We start from the raw sequence: 20566 nt of genomic DNA on the forward strand, positions 1-20566 counted from the left end.
CTTTGGAGATGAACATTACTGTATAGAATTACCCATAGTAGTAATTAATGACAGTGACTTAACTCATTTTCATGTAAATATGATCACAGGAAAGAACATAGAAACACAATATGGAGCAATCGGTATAGCTGCGTATTTTATTCTGTGTCATTTGATAGTAAACACATATTCAAATGGAAATTAAAAATTTATAGAAATAATTTTCATGTTATCATTTGCATAGTATTTTTTTATGTTTTCCTTATCCTACTAATTTTCACATGGGTACAAAATTAATTCTAAACAGTTTTGTGATTTTTAAAAATACCCTTTGCAGTGATCATTATCGACAAACTATAATTTGATATGCTTGAATATTTAAAAAATTAAAAAACAGTCAACTTTTCCTTCAAAACCATACAAAATTTAATTTATATAAGGAATAAATATATTTTAATTAAAACTTAAACTTGACCTAGTTATAATATGGTAAGCTGTTAAATGGGAAATATATTTATTATATTTAATAATATAAAACTGGTAAGTGATTAAATGGGAAACAAACTTAGAAGACAAAGATTATGAGACTAAAATTCTTAATGAGAAACATTTAATTTTTCTGAATTGCATATTATCTTCTATCCTGTTCTCCTAAGACAACAAGCTGAGAGCTTGTCTGTTTATGTACATTATGGACTTCTGTGAGTGACATGTGACATGCACTTCTATCTGAGGTGGAGCCATGGGAAACTGGTAGTCCCTCTGTGTACCTGTGCTATTATTTACATGTGTAATGGTGTGGGTGCATCTGAGTCAGGTGTCTTGTGAATTTGGAAGTTGCACTGTTTGGACAGACTTCACTGTGGACAAGGTTCTTAGAACACCCAGCTATCACGGGGAAGCTCAGAAGCAGTGTTGTTGACGTACGGCCATCAGTGACTGCAGCATGTTATACATATTGATCTTAGAGGCCACTTCATCCACTCATGCCCAGTCTGGCTCCTTGTGGTTACCTGGCTGTACCATTCCTCAGCTGCAGACATTTTGTCACCTGCCTTTGACTTTCTCTATCCCCACTGCCTTCCATCTCAGCATTCTTTGTGTTAGGACAGCTTTTGCATGTCCATCTCCTTCATTCAAGACAATGACAGTGTTCTTTAGTGTTGAGGGAAGAGGGACAGCAGATGGCTGCTGGGGAAGGACAATCACTTTTAAGGGTATGGCCCCTAGTTGGTCAGTCATGCTCCAGTTGGTAGCCCCACAAACATGAGTGTACACAGATTGATCCTGATAGGTTATGTAAAGTCATTAAAAAAAAAAAAAAAAAAACAGACAACAGAAGAGAAAGGAAGGGTGTCAGGGTAGATCTTCCAGGATTTGTAGAGAAGTTGGGAGTAGATATGGTCAAGATACTTTGTATCCAAACATGAAAATTTCAAAGAACTAATACAAATATGTTTAAAACAATCCTTCCTTTTCAGCGGAATCATTGACAACACTCCGCTATCCGCCTCCGCCCTGCCTTTCAGTCTTTTCTTCCTTTGCTCCTCAGTGTGGTCATCCCATCACAGCCTGACATTACGTTCAAGAAAAACTCACCACAAAGATTTCCTAACATGTGGACGAAGCTGATTACTTCTTACAACTAGTTATAGTCTGGACATTCAGAGTCCTGCTCTCACCGCCTAAGAGGGCAATTCTGGCAACTTCCCTCCACACTGACCTTCACCATTCCTTTCTTCCCTCAATTAAACTGCTTTGTCGATGAACTATATTAACTCTTCACCTGTCCTTATTAGTGTAGATTGGTAAATAATGGCAGATTATTAATAGTTCATAAGAGGAAAGGAGGAGAAATATCAGCCCAGGAGCCAAAGAAGCACAGAGTATGCATCTGTGGGAGACTCAGAGCTGGTGGGACGCGGTCTTGGTGTGTTAATGCTTAAGGAATCCATGGACTATCTGGACAATAGAGTAGGTATCCATATCTCTAAAATGAAAACGAATCAGACACGGGAGGAACCTGCCAGTCATTTCGGAAGGCTTACCACTACTTAATTTCCATTATTAACCCTATTACACCACGTACCTCCTATGCTTGCTTTCTTACTCGAATATTCCCAGCTACTGCTTCTAAATTCTTTTGTGGATCATCAATTTGTTATGGCAAGAAGTTGAAGAGGGCATGGCAGTAAGACAAATTGATAAAGTATGTTTGGGTAGTAGCATTTGGAGGATTGTAGGGGACAGGATCTCACTGTATACACAGCCCAGACTGTTCTGTAACTCATTATGTATCCCAGACTGATCTTGAAACCACAGAAATTCTCCTCTTATCTTCCCTAAGGGCTGGAATTACAGAAATCAAATTCTTGCTATGAATGGGAGGCAGTGTTGCACATTCCACGTGAAGACGTGTATCCTGACCTTAGCTAACAGACAGGGCATGGTGTGGGATTGGTAAGGTTTCCTTTCCAGCCTCTTCTTCCAAAGGAAGATTACAAATGTAAGGATGAGTATTTGTTCATGGTTGTACCTAGCTTATATAAATTCAGTAGAACTTAGTCCCTGGAAGCTGAGTCAGTGGCCAACATATGATTCACCAAGTGACACCTTTGTGCAAGACACTCCATCTCCACTTCGAAGTATCCTGAGATCCTCCTTGGTAGTTAAGTGCTCTGGCACCACACTCTTGATACAGAAGGATGATGCTACAGTGCTTACAGAAATGTGCTCAGTCAGCCCATGGACACTCATGGAAAAACTAGAGCCTTTGTACAGAAGGATAACAAAGCTGTGCATAACTTGGGCAGCAATGGAAATTCCATGTGCACAACTCAAGCCAATTTGCCGTATGTATCTATCTCCACAGTTCTGTGAGGCAGCAGTTATCTCTGCAGCAACCAAACTGTTATCTGAGTGATTCTCCCCTTTGGGTGGTTGGCAGGTTTATTCTTTTAAGAAGATTCTGCAGCAGATGAAGGACTGACTTCCAACCTCTGAAGGCACAGCACAGGAAGAAAGCCTATGAGCCTGGTCATTCTATCTGCATGCCATTGAGCCGTCCTGCCAGAACCTCACCTTTTCTGTCACCCCTGCCTTTGACAGCCTCTCTTCTGGGAATTAATTCAGCATTAACTCTTGTATTTCCATCCTCCCTCTTCAGTGTTATATACGTAATTTTTATTATATTGTAATCCATAGAAAAGGACAATTATTTACCCTCTCTTGTCCTTAAGTAGAAAATTTAATTGGGGAAAAAGTTGTCACCAAAGTAGCCCCTCCTCTGCCCTCTTCTCTTTATCCTGACTACAACATTCACCTAAGAAATTCAGGCAAAACCGTGGACAGAAGCAAATGGACAATCAAAAGCCACTGGAAAGCAACAGCAATGTAGGAAACTATATTTTTTTTCAACACACATTAAAAGTATTTTAAAATGGATTCTTTAGGAAAACATCATAAAACTTTCCTTTGGGTGATTAAAAATTCAATCCTGCTATGGGCCTAGAGCTTATTTGGTTTTGGAAGTCGTTTAAAAAAAAAAAATATATATATATATATATATATATATATATATATATTTTTTTTTTTTTTTTTTTTTAAATTATGTGTCTGTAGAAGGGTGGTATGTAATGTGCATGGGAGCATGGGGTTCTTGAGGTCAAAGACTTTAGTTCCTCCGAAGTGTCAGTGTCAGGTAACCTAATTCTCTGTGCAACCGAATGAGTAGATTTCTGCTGGGGATGTAGCTCAGTGGGACTGCTCTGGCCTCCAGTGCTTTTGGTACTGGGCTCAATTTCCAATAATGAAAAGAGGAAGAAACAGACAAGGATGGGCAAGGAGGAAGAGGAAGGGGAAAGAAGAGGGGAAGAAGGAAGAAGGAGGTAGAAGAAAGAGGAAGGAGAAAAAATTATTATAATGATGTATGATTTTAAATTTATATAAACTATTAAAAGTCTAATGGTGTTTATCCACTCAGTCTAAAATATTACTATTCTGATGAACTGCTTGACCCAGATTTATAATATTTGTGTTTTTATGTTTTAACAGTTATTTTGTTGTATTTTCTGAAGTGATGGAAAAATTATTCATTTTCTCCTCTAGCAATATTAATCTAAATTTTCTATGGAAGGTTGCATGATGTATTATATCTATTATAGTTTGGGCTTTTTCTTTCCCTTCCTTCTTTCCTTCTTTCTTTTTTCCTTCTTTGTCACCCCTCTCTTTGTTTCTCTCTCCCCCCACTCTTTTCTTTTGGGAGGCAGCAGGGTCTTGGAGACTCACTGTGTAGCCCTGCCTGATGAACTTGCTCTGTAGACCATGCTGGGCTTGAATTCTCAGAGATCTGCCTGCCTCTGCCTCCCAAGTGCTGGGATGAAAGGCATGAGCAGCCACAGACTCATTTTTTAAAGGGGAGATTTCTCAGTTTTAGATAAGAAATGAGAATCAAATTTTGTTCTTACAATTCATGTGGCTATTGGAACAATTTTCTAGAGTGGCTTCAGGACACAGAAGTTGCAGACCATGCTTTTCTGATATGCACACACCTTTATTGGCACACTCCAGTGAAGCCTATGGGGTGCATTCTCTCCTGGGTGAGTCTACAGTGATTGGTCTCCGATTCCTGGGGAGCTGCTGCTATGGAGGACTCAAGTATATTTGGAAACAACAAAACTCATTTAAATACCACTACTAACCCCAAATGAAACATATGCCCACCTCATCTTTTTAATATACTGGACTGACTGTCCCTCCCGTGCCCCAGCATACAGAATTAACAGTATTAAATACATTTACTATTTTTCTTTTAAATGTATTCATATCTGTCCTTTGTTTGCTGTTAAAGCATGTATACCTATGTGTGCCAATCAGAAAACTCTGAATCTTTAAAGAATTACACAGGATACAACATATCTATTATGTCTACATCTCTATACATATAGATATGTGTGTAGATGTGTGTGTGTGTGTATGTGTGTGTGTGTATACATATGCACATTACTTTCAGTGGTGGACACTGAACCCAGGACATCTTTCATACTGTGTATGTGCTCTTACCCTGACAGTTTCCTCAGCTTATTTATGTAACTACCATAAAATCAATAGGCCTTCCAACTACTATGCAAACATTCAACTGTTGAGTTTTCTCTAACCTTTGATGTAACATTTCTCTTTCCTTGTTTTATGCCTTATTATATATTACTTACCTTTGTTATGGAGTCATACCTCTCTCCTTACAGTGTAGGTGAACCCCAGAAAGGGGACATGAAGCCCTCCCTTTTGCTTTTTTATGAGGCAGGGTCTTCTTGTGTGGCTCTGGCTGGCCTTGAACTTCCAACTGATCCTAATGTCTCTAGCTCCTGGTAATGATAGTCTGTGTAGGTACTAACATGTTTTATTTATGTCCTAACTCTGACTTTGGATTCAAAACAAGTAAAACAGTTTATTTAGACTTTAATCTGCATCACTCAGCTATTTCTTCTTTGAATTAAACACATAAAAATAAAAGTCTATAATGGCTTTAAAAGTGATATCTGTATTTGCACAAATACATTTTTTGTGATTTTTATAGTCCATTTCTATTTTTTTATGTTTTTATTTTTAGATCCTGACTGCAATTTCTCCTTCCTGCTCTCCTCCCAGATCCTTTACCTATTCCCCGGACCCTTCCCCACTTCTATTCAGAATATTAAGGCTAGACAAAGCAACCAAGTATGAGAAATTGAGTTCTGAAAGCCAGAAAAAGAGTCAGCGATAGCCCCTGCTCACTGTTAGGAGTCCCACAGGAAGTCCAAACCGCACAATGGTCACATATGTGCAGAGAACCTAGATGAGTCCCATGCAGGCTCCCTGGTTGTTGGTTCAGTCTCTGTGAGCTTCTATTGACCCAGGTTTTGTTGATTCTGTGAATTTTCTTTTTTGAGTTTTTAAAAGGGCAAATCTTGTATATAAAGAACAGACAGAGGGGCATCTAACATCACTAGAGATTCTAGACAGGCCAAATCAAGCCAGGTTATGTTTACTCTGGTCTAGCTGTCTTCAAAACTTTTATTGTCTTTTCGAAGGATTAGACAGGGTAGAAAAAGGACCCACCTCATTGGTATGCTCCTTGGCAATGGAAAAGATGCTCTTAACTCTCCTGTTTGCTTGAAAGCAAGTACTAGAGAGCACGCTCAACGCCGCCTTCTCCTGAACTGTGGACATTGTCAATCCCTTCAAACATGAGTGGTTTGGGTAGGGAAAAACAACCTTGACTTGTTAAGTCCTCTTGACCAGAAGGCAAGCATTCATTTCTGGCCCATAGAGACAGGTTTTAGGCTAATTTTTTTGTCTTCTCAGAAAGAGCCCATTAGAGAGAAATGAATGTGTAATTGCCTTCTGATTATTTGTTACTTCTGCGTCTAGACAGCAGCTGTAATGTGAAAACAAATGAAATCTATTTAATACTTCATGTGATTGAGATTGAACAAAAAGAAACATGTATCTTTGACATCTTGCTCCTAAATTAGTTACTAATGGTTCTTTTAATTAGTAATATTCATATTGCTAATAAATATGTTTTTTTAATGTTCCAAATGACAAAAATGGACTATTGATGGTATTTTCAACATCATTTGCAATGCCAAGACATGCGATGGCAGAGGGAGGCAGTATCTTTGTCAAAGACTCCTGGTGGACTAATCAGGATAGAAACTGGGCACCCAAAGGAAAGAAAGGTGTCAAAACGTAATCACAGACACCTTTCCCTGCTTTTCCCTCCTGAGTTCAGAACCAGTCAGAGAAAGCTGAAATATATCTGCTTTGTAAGTTCTGGACACTGTCAGTTATGACCTTAATTTTGTGTGATTCCATCATTTCTTCCATTTCCTCCCTAGTAAGGCATGGAAAACAGCCCCATTGCTGGATACAGAAAGGGAAATAGGTAGAGGATGTTTGCTTCCTACTGTTGGGCTGGCTTCCAAGAGGAGAAAGGCAAGAGCTAACCTAGGCTAGAGCACCCTCTGCACCCCAAACTGAAAACTTTTCTTCACTGCTGCAAGGAAGGAGAGTGAGGATCATGGGAAATTCCTTTCACTAGAATACAGGGTTGATAGGAGACTTAGGTTAGAGGAGGATGTTCAGACTCACAGGAATGTATTTGTGTTCCTGAAATAGCCACATGGGGGAGAAAGGTTGAAAAGATAGGAGATGAAAACAGCTAAACACTATGGATGTTTACAAAAAGTGAGAGGCAGGGGGGTGAACTTTTCAATATGTGGGAGAGACTAGCTTCCATGGCAAGAAGTGGTAAAGACAGGACCATTCATGGGCACTTTTATATGGAGAACGGAGGCCAAAAATCATCACTGTTGGGGCACCCCAGCATTCTCACTGTCTCAGCCAGTGGTTCAGTGGCACTAGGGATCCACTGTCAACAGACCCATTGTTCTTTATTCGAAAATGTTCATTTCTCCTTCATACTTGTAGAAGGATTTGACAAGGTGAATTCTGGTGATTGTTTTCCCCTCAATACTTAAATATTTTATTCTAGTTTCCTTCTCTTCTTTCCTTTTCTCCCTCTCTTCCTCCATCTCTCATCCTTCAATCCCTTCCCTTCTCTCTCCTTCTCTTTCTTCCTTTCTGCCTTCCTCCATTCGTGCTGGTTATCCTGGCTCTTTTCAGTCATGGTTCAGTACAGGTTATTGAACCATGCTTGCCCAAAAATTAATCCACAATCTAATACACAGGAGTTCAAATTATTTCCTGTAGTGCTCAGCTTTGCAGCGCTGTGAGATTTTATTCTGAGCACACAGCATCTAGGCCTGGTAGCAGCATACCCTCACACAGTGCAATGCCAGTGCATAAGCCTGAGGAAACTTCGCAGCCATTATACTTCAGATGTTCTCTGATCCTTTCACACATTCTCACACATCATTCACAGTACAGACATGCCACACCTCTTACAAGTGCCCACACCTCTTGGACATTCTGCTCCAGTTTTGCTTTTTTTGTTTTGTTTTGAAATTTATTTTGACACACCAGAGATTCCGTCCTCAGCCAGATTCAGTCTCCTAATAAGCCTCCCAGAGGCATTCTTCATTGCTGCTTGGCCATTGCTTCCCGTGTCAAACTTCATCTCTCTGCTTATAGTGGTCATGTGTCCTACCATAGCACTCAGTCTTTTGGAATTCCTGGTATGGAACTGGATTGGATGAGTATGGAATGGAATGCTCACATTTATGACATATCTGAGTTTAGTTTTTATGAGTAACTTGCCCCATCCCCTACCCATCACTGGTGTCGTGTGTGTGTGTGTGTGTGTGTGTGTGTGTGTGTGTGTGTGTGTGTGTGATGTTGGATGTTGAAGTCAGAGGACAGCCTTGGGTGTCTTTTCTAACCTCCCACTTTGTCTGAAAGAGCTTTTTTGTTCTTAGCCAGGTTAACTTGCCTGCAATACTTCCTAGGATTCTCCTATATCCAGTTCCCATCTCTCTGTGATTTTCCTTTGAATTGTAGTTTTTGCCAGCATCTTAGCGGTCACTTGGGCTTTCTCCCAAGTTTATCTTTTAAAGAAGATACAAAAATCAAAAACTCCAATGCTGAATTCAACTCAAATTCTCAACATCCTGAAGATCATTTTTGGCAATCTCCTCATGACACAGTGGCTAGCTTGATGTTCCCTGACTGTGCCCTGGCCAGCCTGATGTCCCCTGACTGTGCCCTATCCAGTCTGATATCCCCTGACTGTTCCCTATCCAGCTTGATGTCCCCTGACTGTGCCCCCATGTCTTCCCCCTCTTTTGCTCTTCCAGTTATTCTCTAGGTCTTAGTGCCTTTTTATCATTTTTATTACAAACTTCTACCTAGCCTTAAAACAAATTCAAAGATGTTTGTTTGCCTCAGCGACTGAGCTCCCATAGCCTGTTTTATGTCTTTGATAACAGGCACTGGAAGATGCCCACTATCTGCCTGTTAGGCCACAACCAGTCATGCAAAGTCTTTCGAGTTCTAACCTCTTTCTTCCAAGAATAGTTTCATGGGATGAAAAGCTTTTACCATCTCAGTGCATCTTAGATTGAGCAAGTTGGTAGGTGTTCTATATCCATTGATTTTAATTCACATTAGGGAATATTGTATTTAAGTTACTTTCTTCTAATCCACATTTCACAGGAAATGCTTTAATGTATAATATTGATGAGAATAGCAAATTCACTTCTGAAAATGCAGTTTTTTTAACTTAGTAAATACAGCTATTTAAAAATATTTCACTCTGATCAAGAAAAAATAAAGTAATAAAACCACACCTTTGTTTCTTCTCCTTTTAGAAATACTTGAAGACAAAAAATTGTCTACAATAAAACAGGCACATGACAATACCCAGGAGGCGTTCTCCTACACCTCCACTGTTCCCTGACCAAAGCTCTGAGGACCCTAGTGACCTAGTGATGTCCTCCAGACAAGCAGAGCCCAGAGGTTCTGGGTTCTCTTCCAGGCAGGAAGAGTCCTAGGCAGGGGGGCTGGAGTCTTCTGATGCAGGCTGAATGCACTTTACTGAGTACTATGGAAATGAGCACAACAGCCACAGCCCACATTAGTGGGAAATAGCCCTGAATACTGCTGTGCAAGGTCTGAGCTCTCAGAAGTCCAGCATGCTCTTGTCTAAGGTCTGCTTTCACTGCCTTCACTGAACTGTGAATGAAACCTTTGGGGACCACAATCTTCTTTCCTCTCTGCTCCTTCCTCTCCTTCTGTTCCCTTTCTTCTCTTTCCTGTTCAGTTCTGTTCTGGTGGCAGGGGTAAGGATGGCATGTCATAGGCAAGGGCTATAGTTCAGGGGCACAGTGACAAGGAGCCACATATAAAGGAAGTATATCAGACTTCTAAGTTTTAAGCTAATGTGCTTTTAAATAATAAGACAGAGTGGCTACTAAGACCCAGGTCCTGCATTTTCTTAACCACAGTTAAAAAAAAAAAAAACAAAAAAAAACTGAACCTCTGTGTACTAGGAATGGTTAGCTTTTGTTTGCTTTATGTCAGTTCCTTCATATCACATATGCTTTACTGAGAGCCCAGTGATGAGTTCAGCCTGAGATGCAGGAGGAATGGAGTTACTGAGAGTGACCATGCTTCCTCTTGGTCCTCAGCAGGAAAAGTCTGGGCTGCAGCAGCAGCAGGCAACACTCTCTCCTAAAAGCAGGGCAATGCCATGATGGAGGGTCTTGCCATCATTGTTCAGTGGCCCCTTCCATGACATGTACTCCATTCTCGGGCCACCTTTACTTTTCCAGTCTTCAAAACTCTGATTCTGCGTTCCAAACTGCAGCTGCTTAAAATTTAGTAGAAAAGCATAGTTTAGGTAGACCCCTTTAAAAATGTGTCATTCAGTGGTGTTCATAGATTTTTTAAATCAAGAGACCTAAAATGGTTTTAGATTTTGTCTCTTTGTGGCAGTCTGTGACTTCAATTTGCTGAGTGATTTGACTGAGCTTTTCTTTTTTTTCTCTCTCTCTCTCTCTTACAACTTTATTTTTTAAAAAAGAGGGATACATATACAGATTTTTAAAGGCATTTTGACATAACACTATATGAATATTTTTTGTCAGTCCTTAATTCTTTTAGAGGTTTCATAGCATGCATTGAAATCCCACTAGTTACCATAAGCATGAAGTATATGTAGGCCAGAACGTAACATGGAAACAGTTTTCTTGGTGAGTGCACTTTTCAAAAAAGAGAAAGATAAAGGGTCTGAGCTAGCCTGTTCACCCCTCTCTCAAGTCTGGGCAAATGACTGTTTCTTACATGGTGAAGCCTGACGTTGAAACCTGGTTGACAGTGCAGGGAATCTGAGGTGCTCGTGGCCAGTACCATCAGACGTGAGCTCTGAGAGGAAACCTCACTACAAAGAACCAGAAGTTAGACTGCAGCAGCCCCTGGGCACACAGGACGGACACAAAGGTCTGTAGGGGAGCTGCATCCCACACAGCCAGAGACAGCACAGCAGGTGTCCTGTAAGCAAGCACTTCCTTTGCTTTCAGATCAGTTGCACCTTTAAATACTTTCCCATCTAGCACTTAAGCACTAGAATAAAAACGGAGGAGAAAAAGCCAGTGATAGATTGTTAGAAATATGGAATAGTTCAAAATATTAATGTAAGGCTAAGGGTGAGTGGGTAACAAATGGTACATTTGCTCATTGCTCAACCTGACATAATTAATATTCTAGGTCATGCTTAAGTTCCCATGATGGACGGTCTGAAGGGGGAATTCAAGAAAAAAAAATATCTATTATATAACTCATTGCCTTTTTTTTTTTTTTTTTTTTTTTGTGACCAGTCAGAACCATAGCCTTAAAAAAAAATCAGCTTTCACACCCCATTTGCGGTCTTCACCACTGGGCCACCAGTCAGCAGCCCAGCCTGCTGCAAAGAGGTCAGTAGGAAGCTATTAGCAGAGTCCTCCCCTGAGAGCTCTGGGTCTTATTGAGTTGGATGTTAGCATGACAGTACTGCAAATAACTCAGGTGTAGGCTTTTTCTTTTTCTTTCTCCTTTTTCAAACAGTTAGCACAGATTTCCCCATAGTGTTGGTCACTCTAGGAAATTATTACTGGAAATGAAGTCCCCAAAGCTAGCATGGCCGTGGCTCTTCCAGGCTGTGAAAAATGGGGAAGGAGGAAACTATGCCACAGAGCCTGGGGGCGGGTGGCTGGGGCTTTTGTGACTCACAGCAAAACATTCTTCTTAACCAGGTAGGTCGTGGAACGTGGTGTCCAGACATTCAGGCATTTATAAGTTCTACTTAAAGAAACAATAGCTAAATGGCTACTCTAGCAATAAATAGTGTGTTCGATTGCTGTGAGGGATGGGGGAGGGCAAACTGCTTTTACTGAGGTAAGTTAGCTAATATATTAATTTCTAAAAGACTGACACCTTGAAGATTTTAAATGATACATTTGAAATTCAATTAAAATATATTTTCTATCTATATTTGATTTAAATTGCAAAGAGAATACACATGAGGAGGCCTCTATATAGTTGCAAAGTATAATTTAAGAAAGCTATCATGTCTCTCAGTCTATTTGCATCTCCCATCTTGCCTATATATACACGGGCGTGCAAATGCAGGAGCAGATCAGGATTCCTAATGGGCAAAGTTAATACAGATGCCAGAACTTATTCAGGCCAATGGAGATTTTAAATGGTAAATTATAACCTTTAACTAAGTTGTATGAATCTCACAACTTAATCTATAAGGTGGTAGAATTTGGGCAATAAATTAACAAATTTCCAATTAGATTCCCACTAACCTAATGGTATTTCTTCTCTTGTATATTTTGCAGAGAACATATGATATAGTTATTTTTTTGTCAAGATCATCTTTTTAATCTAAAATTGGTTGTTCCTTCTCATCCTTAATCCATTTTTTTTTTACCTAGAAAAACACCCTAAGAACCATTTGAAGACTTACCCTTGGTTGAGTGGCCACTAAAGCCATTACAGATAAACACACACTATCTGCCTTATTCATGTGTCTGTCCACTTGGTGATTCTTGAATAGCAAAAGTGTATTACCCTAAAATACTTGTTGTACTTAAAAACTAAACTCATTCTAAAACATAGTATCACTCATATTAAGAAAAAGATATCAAAAAAGAAGAACCAATTTGAAAATAATTTTAGAAATGAAATTTGTCTTTGTTAACTTTATACATGATACATTTTAGTCCTTAATGGAAAAGTAGAAAAGGTTAAATTTAACGTGACTAAAGTAGGTCTTGGCATGGCCTTTGAGAGGAAATAAAAAGGACTTGTTAGACAGAAGGGGTTACACCTGTCAGTCCCTTGGGTCTCACACCTGTGCTCCTGTGCCTTCCCTGCTTTGGAAAGCTAAAGCCAAGCAGCAGTGTGGGATGTGCCTTTCTGAATGGTGTGCTGCTGCCCCAGCTGAGGGCTTAGGTTTATTTATGGAGTGTCTGCTGTATACCTTGTATCCTGAGCTTGTCGACATACCCAACATGACTTTGCCCTCCACTTGGTTGCTGTGGATAACTGTGGGTAACTGTGATTGCGAGTTGAGTTCCTTAGGGAGAATGGCAGAGCAGAGCAGCACCTCCACGTTAGTGCAGGGGGTCGGGAACACTCATTAGTGTGGGGGACCGGGGACACAGCTGGGGTAGGAGTCACTGCCGGCTGAAGGCTGGGTGTTAAATATCAAACTTTCCTTGGACAGTTTGTCTTTTCATTTTTCAAAATATGTATTTATTTTATGTGTATTGGGTTGGTGTTTTGTCTGCATGTGTGTCTGTGTAAGGGTGTCAGATCCTCAGGAACAGGAGTTACAGACAGCTGTGAGCTGCCATATGGGTGCTGGGAATTGAACTGGGGTTTGTTGGAAGAGAACTATTGAACCCTCTTTCCAGCCTTCTTGGACAGTTTTTCCAAGACATCTGTCCTAGCTAATATAACCAGGGACCCTGAGATAACCAGGGAGTGTATATGGGTTAATTACAGCATAAAAGAAAAGTCCATTTCTTTTAGGAACAACAAATGTTTAATATGTTCTTTATATAGCTCAATGTCACAAAGCTGCCACCAGTCATTTCAGCCTGGAAATGTTTACTTCTCCCTACAAATGTGAATTTTCATAAAGAATATTTATATTTGTACATGTATAGATATGCACATCTATTTTGATTATGGATCTCTGGAGATCAAATATCACCAAATGCAATTATATCAAAGTTCGGTACTCTTCAGTCTGTGACTCAAGTAACATGAGGCTTGCAGATAATGGACATCTGCAGCGCTTGGATTTCACATTTCTCACACATGCATCTCTGAAGCCCACATAGCAAGGCAGATGCTGTGCTAAGTCTCAGCTATTCTGATGCAATGTGTGACAGAGTCAGCCACAGAGTGTCGAGGGCAGCATGACACTGCAGAAGCAGGGCATCTGATGTGCACATTAAGTGCACAGATTTGGAGTGATAAATAGTTTCCCATATGGGTACGAAATCAGAGTGATTAGCCAAGTAGAGGACTTAGAATAGATGCTATTTGCTCACATGGGGTGGGATGCAGAAGCCAGCCAGGCTACCCTGACGGCCTTGTGTGGGTGCGCACCACTACAGGAGTGCTTTTTGCTGGGGAGCTGGGTATGTGCTATGCATACAGGAGATTAAAGACATACACTGGGGGGACTGAAGACAGGTGTTAGAGAGGGCGGGGACTGAGGGGACAGGCATTAGAGAAGGTTGGGGGCCTAAAAACAGGCATTAGAGAGGGCTGGGGGGCTGAAGACAGGCATAAGAGAGGGCTGGGGGCCTAAAAACAGGCATTAGAGAGGGCTGGGGGGCTGAAGACAGGCATTAGAGAAGGCTGGGGGCTGAGGGGACAGGCTTTAGAGAGGGCTGGGGGGCTGAAGACAGGCATAAGAGAGGGCTGGGGGCCTAAAAACAGGCATTAGAGAGGGCTGGGGTGGGGCGGAGGGGCATGTCATCACCCAGTGAGGTCACTGGGTGGTATGCAGCAGCCTGAAGCTTATGCAGATCCAGACTCAGGCCAAATGACATTACCAGGCTGCAGTCTCACCCTGACTCTGTGCCATGATAGATTCCCGAGATAGAAATGGTTCACTTTCTGGACTGGACCTCCTCAAAAGACCACCATGGCCTGTGATACCACAAGAAGCCATGTTAGTGTCTGTGATCCATGCAGCTGTACCAGGCCATGATAAAACTGCAGATTCCTGTAGAAGTGTGACAGAAGCTTTGGTGATGTCCTTGGGCTTTGCTGCCTCAGGGGTCCATGCTGATGTGAGTGGCATATCCTGCCACCTGAGGCCAGCTTTATGCAGCTGCTGGGGGGCACATGAGGGTCTATGGCTCTGATGCAGCAGAAGACCATGTTGATGTTTGTGGCCATGTTGCCACCCAACACCTTGCAGATGTCCCTCAGTTCATGCTGCTGCCTGAAGCTATGTTGATCTTGTGGCCACAATGCCTCTGGGGACCATGTTGAGGTAAGTGACCCATAAAACTGCCTGGGTTCTTACTGATTTCTATGGCCCATGTTACCACCTAACACCATATTGTTGTGAGTGGCCTGTGCAGCCACATGAGGCCCTGTTGATGTTCATGGTCCAGGCTGCTTCTGATGACCTTGTTTGGGTCCATCTTCCTACTGTAGGAAGAGGTCATCTTTGTGGTTTGTGCTGTCAACAGAAACCATGTGGAAGTCCATGCTCCATGCTCCCGATGACAGTAACAAGCAAGGAAGCTACTCCTTCTGTGATTTTGATGACTGCAGACACACAGTTGAGAAAGAAGGACATGAGAGGCTTCTGTGACAACTCCCATCTTCCAAAGTAGCACCCTGAACAGGAAGCCATCAAAGAGAACTTTTAAAGTATGATAAAGATGCCTGGATGTAGCTCTTCACAGCTGATGACTTCTGGCAGGGGCGCAGGAGGAGAAGGACTCCCATTTCTCTTAAGGGGAAGGGTGCTGAGAGTTTGACTTCACTACAGCGAGTATATAGATAACACAAATTGGACTTCTTTATTTTTATTTTATTTTCATTTTGTTGGGGGGAGGTCACAAGTCTAGGCAGGGCAGACAATAAAAGACTGGGAACTAAGTGTGATGGTCTGTCTGATGTCAAATTCCCAAAGAATCAATAAAAGTGTTGTGCTGAAAAAAAAATGCCCTTTCGATGTGTAATGATCAGCAATTCAAATAATCAAGTATTTATTGCGTACATAATTAATACCTAAACTTGTTCAAGCTTTGCCTGCTTGCCTTTATGTAAATGAAGGTATGGCTTACTCATACCATTTAAAAGAAATCACATCTATCAGGAATATGACACGGATGACTAAAGATCTCTATCGTTTTTTCTCAAATACAATTTCAGACTGAGTTTTCAAAACACACTTACTCTGCAATCCTAAAAGTTGCTAAGATTGTTGGTCTAAACTGGATACAAAATTTGCTATGTTCTCCCACCCCTGGTTAAGCACCAAAGTTGTAGTTTAAAGTATTTCTCCCTCAAATGGATGAAATTTTCATTTCATATATAAATTAAAGAAATGTGTCCTTTAGATTTCAGGTGTATACAATTCACCTTTCCGAGAACATCCTGACCCGTGGGAGCTGCGGTTGCAGAAGGTTAAGCCTTTGAGGCATCAGAAGGCCGTTGCAGCAAAGATGAAGACCTCCCATAACCTCAGCAGCTGGCTGGCATGCACCAGTGCCCACTCCTTCCCCCAGTCGGCAAGTCTGCCACCTATCGACAGGAAGCAGTGTCAGGTACCAAGCAGCGCTGTGAATATGTCATTGAGGTTTTCTTTTTTAATCCTCACTCTTCTCAACTCTAACTGTGGTAAAGTGCATATTGTGACATTTGTTAATGTCACCCAAAATACCCATGCACTGTCCATTTTTGTAGCGTTAGGGTAGTTAATGCTGTTGGCAGAACACTACTGGCTGTCTCCACACACAAACCCTGTCTTCACCACCTTGACCTCTTCAAAGTGTCAGTTCTCTTTTCTAACATTCCATCTTGGCCTGGCTACTTATCAAAGTGTCCCCAAGGCCAATGAGATTATGTCAGAATTGCATTTCTTTTAAATTCCATCATACATACATACATACATACATACTCACACACACATACACACACACACACACACACACACACACACACACACACACACACACACACACACAAAGAACTGCTTATCCAATCATGACTCAAAAGATATGATCACTTTTATGTTAGCTACATTAAAACGAACCTCACAAGCATGCTAACATGTTTTTGACCACACACTATGAAGTGAAACAGTGTGCAAGTATTTTCTCCCATCCTGTGGGAGGCTTTTTTTTTCTCCTGCCATGGTGTTGTATGATTAACAATACTTTGTTTTGAGAATAGTTTTTTTCTCATAAAAATAACTTTAAATAAGAAACATGTCACTTTGAAGTGGTTGCCAGAGAGGTTGACAAGTGGTTCCCTTGTACTGGACATTACACTGAGAAAGGGTTTAGAATGTGGGTTGTTGCTAAACTGCTGGACTGTTTTATAAGAATTGTTACAATGGCAACCACTATAATCTATTATTGCTGGAGATGTGCTTAACACGCTATCCAGATGACTTGACATAACCTGTTCTTAAGGATATACATAGTTTATGTGCCATTGTAAATGGGACTTGGATTTGAATCATTTAAAAAGTGCCACTTTGAGAACTGGAGACACTTCAGAGATTCACAGCACAGGCAGGGAAGCCTGATGATATCCAGAGTGTGATAGAGTTGGGGAGGAAAAGTAATTTTGGGCTGCAGGGTAGACTTGGAGAGAGGAAAGAATATTTATTATAGTCCCCAGAAGGGGCAACTTTGTGACCCCTTCAGTATTTCAACTGCAGAAGGCAGTGGCCAGCAGCTGGATTAAGTCTGCTCTTTACACCTCTGTGTATTGGCTCTCTGTGCAATAAAGTCCTAAACCAAACTACATTTGCCTTTCTATGGCATCTTTGGGACTGTAGCTCTCTTAGGAATGTAGTCAGGGGGAATGAGCTGTGGCTTCCTCTGAAGCCGTGAGTGCTCTGTAAGGATAAGACGGCAAGAAGATCTCAGTTGGTCCCTTCATCCACATGGCTAACTGCCATGTTATTGTCATTTCTCAGTGTCCACTCCACAGAGTTGCCATACAGCATGGCCACTGCCTTCTCTCAATGGAAGCCATCCTAAAGAAAGAGGGGGAAATCTCTCAGAGCAGAAGATAGAATTGCTGTCCCATGGTTTTTACTCTGTTCTATTTATTCAAGATGAGTTGACCTGTTTCTGTCAAGGATAAGAGACCACTCAACAATAAATACCAAGCAGGACCTACTGGGGCCATCCTAGAAACAACCTTTGCCTGTCTGACACTGAGTCCTGCATTCTACGGTGTTAAAAATGTTCTTACTCTGCTGATCTGTGATGTATTTCTATTCTCTGTCATTACATCCTCAAGTGCCTTTACTCATTTATTTCTATCTCTTAAAACTACCAACAAAACAAATACTATTGACTGATACTTTTACAACACTTTGGAGGGAATTATAAAACATCTCTACTGGCATATTTTCTTTTCTTGCTTTTCTTATTTAATTTCTAGTCGTGTTCTTTTCTTCCATCTTCCCCTGTTCCTCACAGCCGTTTCTTTCTGCACACGCCTTCATTATATTCTCTCACCTCCTTTCCTCTTCTTTGTTTCTTTCCTTCTGTCCCCTGTTCCTTTTTCTTCTTTACTCACAGTAGGACTGTTTTGCTGCCACTGCCTGAGCCACATTTCCTTTACTCAATGATAAAACACTTAAGGCTGCCAGATGCCAGTGTTTGAACACTGCCTTTGGAATTTGAAAGGTGATTTCATGACATTTTAACTCTACTTCATTAAAAACTTCACTATTAGACTTTAATGAACACTTTTAAAATACAGCATAACTATTCGATAGCAGGTTGTAGAAGAGAAATATATTTGATTTCATATCAAGACCTGGATGGAGGCGAGGCAACTAAACACTGTGAATTTACAGCTGAGACTACAAGAAGGACTTGTAGGATCAGGCTGTGACTTAGAGGGTCATGAGTTGTAAGGATGGATGGCTAGAAGTGATGAATATGTGAAGTTATTTCCATGTGTCACTTGAGGAATGTGTGGGACAGGATATGCCTGAGACCTTAAAGGTACCCAAAAGCATCAGACGGTATCAAGTTTACTAAGGAAGGAGGTGCACTATTGAGCTCAAAGGCAGAACGTTGATTGTCTGAGGTTGCAGACAGGGAAACCGACGTGGTTAGCAAGAAGCTCAGATCAAGCACCCAGAAGAGGAGCTTTATTTCATTCTTTGTTACTTAGGCAAGGTTTATCTGAATTATAGTGAATTCCTGACAGATAGTAAGGTAGATTGAAGTAGGTAGGTAGGTAGGTGTGTGTGTGTGTGTGTGTGTGTGTGTGTGTGTGTGTGTATCCCAACAAAGGTACAGAGGTTTAAGGCTTCTGCTGAAGAAACCATTATTCCAAGTGGAGGCTAAACTTGTCACAATATCAACTTCTACATTTTTATTTCCTTGATGTTTCTATCATCCAAAGGCCCTTTAAATTCTCTTTTTAAAACAAATAAGCCTTCCTGCTGCTTTTGGGTTGTACCACGTTTTTATTGCCATGGTGAGTATTACACTATACATATGTAAGGGAACCCTGAGTTCTTACTCTGCCTCACACACAGAGCAAACAGGCCCACAGAGTGACTGGCACCTGGTAAATACCAAATACCAATTATTTAAACCACCGAACTTCTCAAAGAAAAAAGAAGAGTCCAATTTAAGATTTTTGGTTTCTTCATAACAGTTTGGAATCATGATCATATATCTTTAAAAAGCAAACTTCCAATATAAATCCATTAACTACTTTCAAATATAGCAATCCTCCTGTCCAGCTGTGGAAAGTACTAGATGCTACTGATCTGCCATTTGTGTTATTTACGGTCCATGACTTTTATGGTAACTGGTTCCTATTATTGGTTTCTATTAATGTAAAACATAAGTGAACGTAAATGGGGCGTGAATCATTCCTTTTTATTAGCCCACAGTCTTCACTTGCTGCTTGCAGACGCTCCAGCTGTGTCTTCTTAGTAATAACCCATCTAAAAGAGACATTTTTAAGAATAAGGAACGAGATAAGAAATCTTTGTCCATTTTGTATTATTCCTCTCCAACACAGTACTTTAAAAAAAAAGAAGAAGAAGAAGCAAACAGTATGTCATAAACAACACAGCAAATGCCTAAGCTGCCTTTGGCTCGTCTATGCTGATCATGATGCTGGCTGGCGGCCCAGTGGACTCATTCTGTGCTGGCTGTGCTGGGACATACCACAAGCTCCTCTGTGGACTCTCTCCTCTCAGCTGTAGCCCTGAAAGACTGTGTACCAGAGCCACTGAGCCTCGGAATTGAGATGAAATAAGACTGAACTGTGTGGCGTCTAAGCTTAGGGAACCAATCAGTAAACACAAGAATTGGCGCCCACGTGTTGACACTAGGCCCACTTCCTACTCTCAACCCCATGAACGGAGACTCAGGCTCAAAATATATTTACAAATACCTATAGCTAGGCTCTTTCCTGATTACATAGAACTCAAAACATCCCATCTATTCTAACCTACATTCTGCCACATGGCTACCTGTGCTCAGGTATCATGGGTCTGTCTCCTTATATCTTCCCAGTGAATCTCCCCACATCCATTCCCAGAATTCTTTCTCTCCCTGATAATCCACCATCTATTTCCTGTGTAAGCCATAGGCCATAGGCTTTGTAATGGACAGGTGATGCATCTGTACAATACACAAGATGTTCTCTCTGCACACATGTAAAAGCTTTATTTAATGTCTAAGATAACTTTTGGAAAATTAGTGCTCACAGTCTTCATGTTTTTCCTCTCTTAAAAACAAGTACATACTTTAGTTCTGTTGGAGACAGTGTCCCTGTAATGCTATAGTGTAAAGCAACTTAGGACTGTGGGTTTGCCAGCTCACACAAGAAAACTTCCTTGACATGGTAG

General features: G+C 41.0%; 1 protein-coding gene across 1 annotated transcript in view; it reads left to right on the forward strand.

Moving 5' to 3' along the window:
- Positions 1–20566, forward strand: part of SPATA17 (spermatogenesis associated 17) — a gene marked incomplete at both ends in the record, with an annotated part of 160591 nt that overhangs the window by 84179 nt on the left and 55846 nt on the right. Inside the window, one exon of the mRNA XM_080931526.1 lies at positions 16062–16268. Within this exon, the coding sequence (XP_080787652.1) occupies positions 16062–16268 (207 nt within the window). The remainder of the gene's footprint in view (positions 1–16061; positions 16269–20566) is intronic.

The sequence above is a fragment of the Micromys minutus genome (genome assembly GCF_963924665.1).
Source record: "Micromys minutus genome assembly, chromosome: 1".
Lineage (NCBI taxonomy): Eukaryota > Metazoa > Chordata > Mammalia > Rodentia > Muridae > Micromys > Micromys minutus.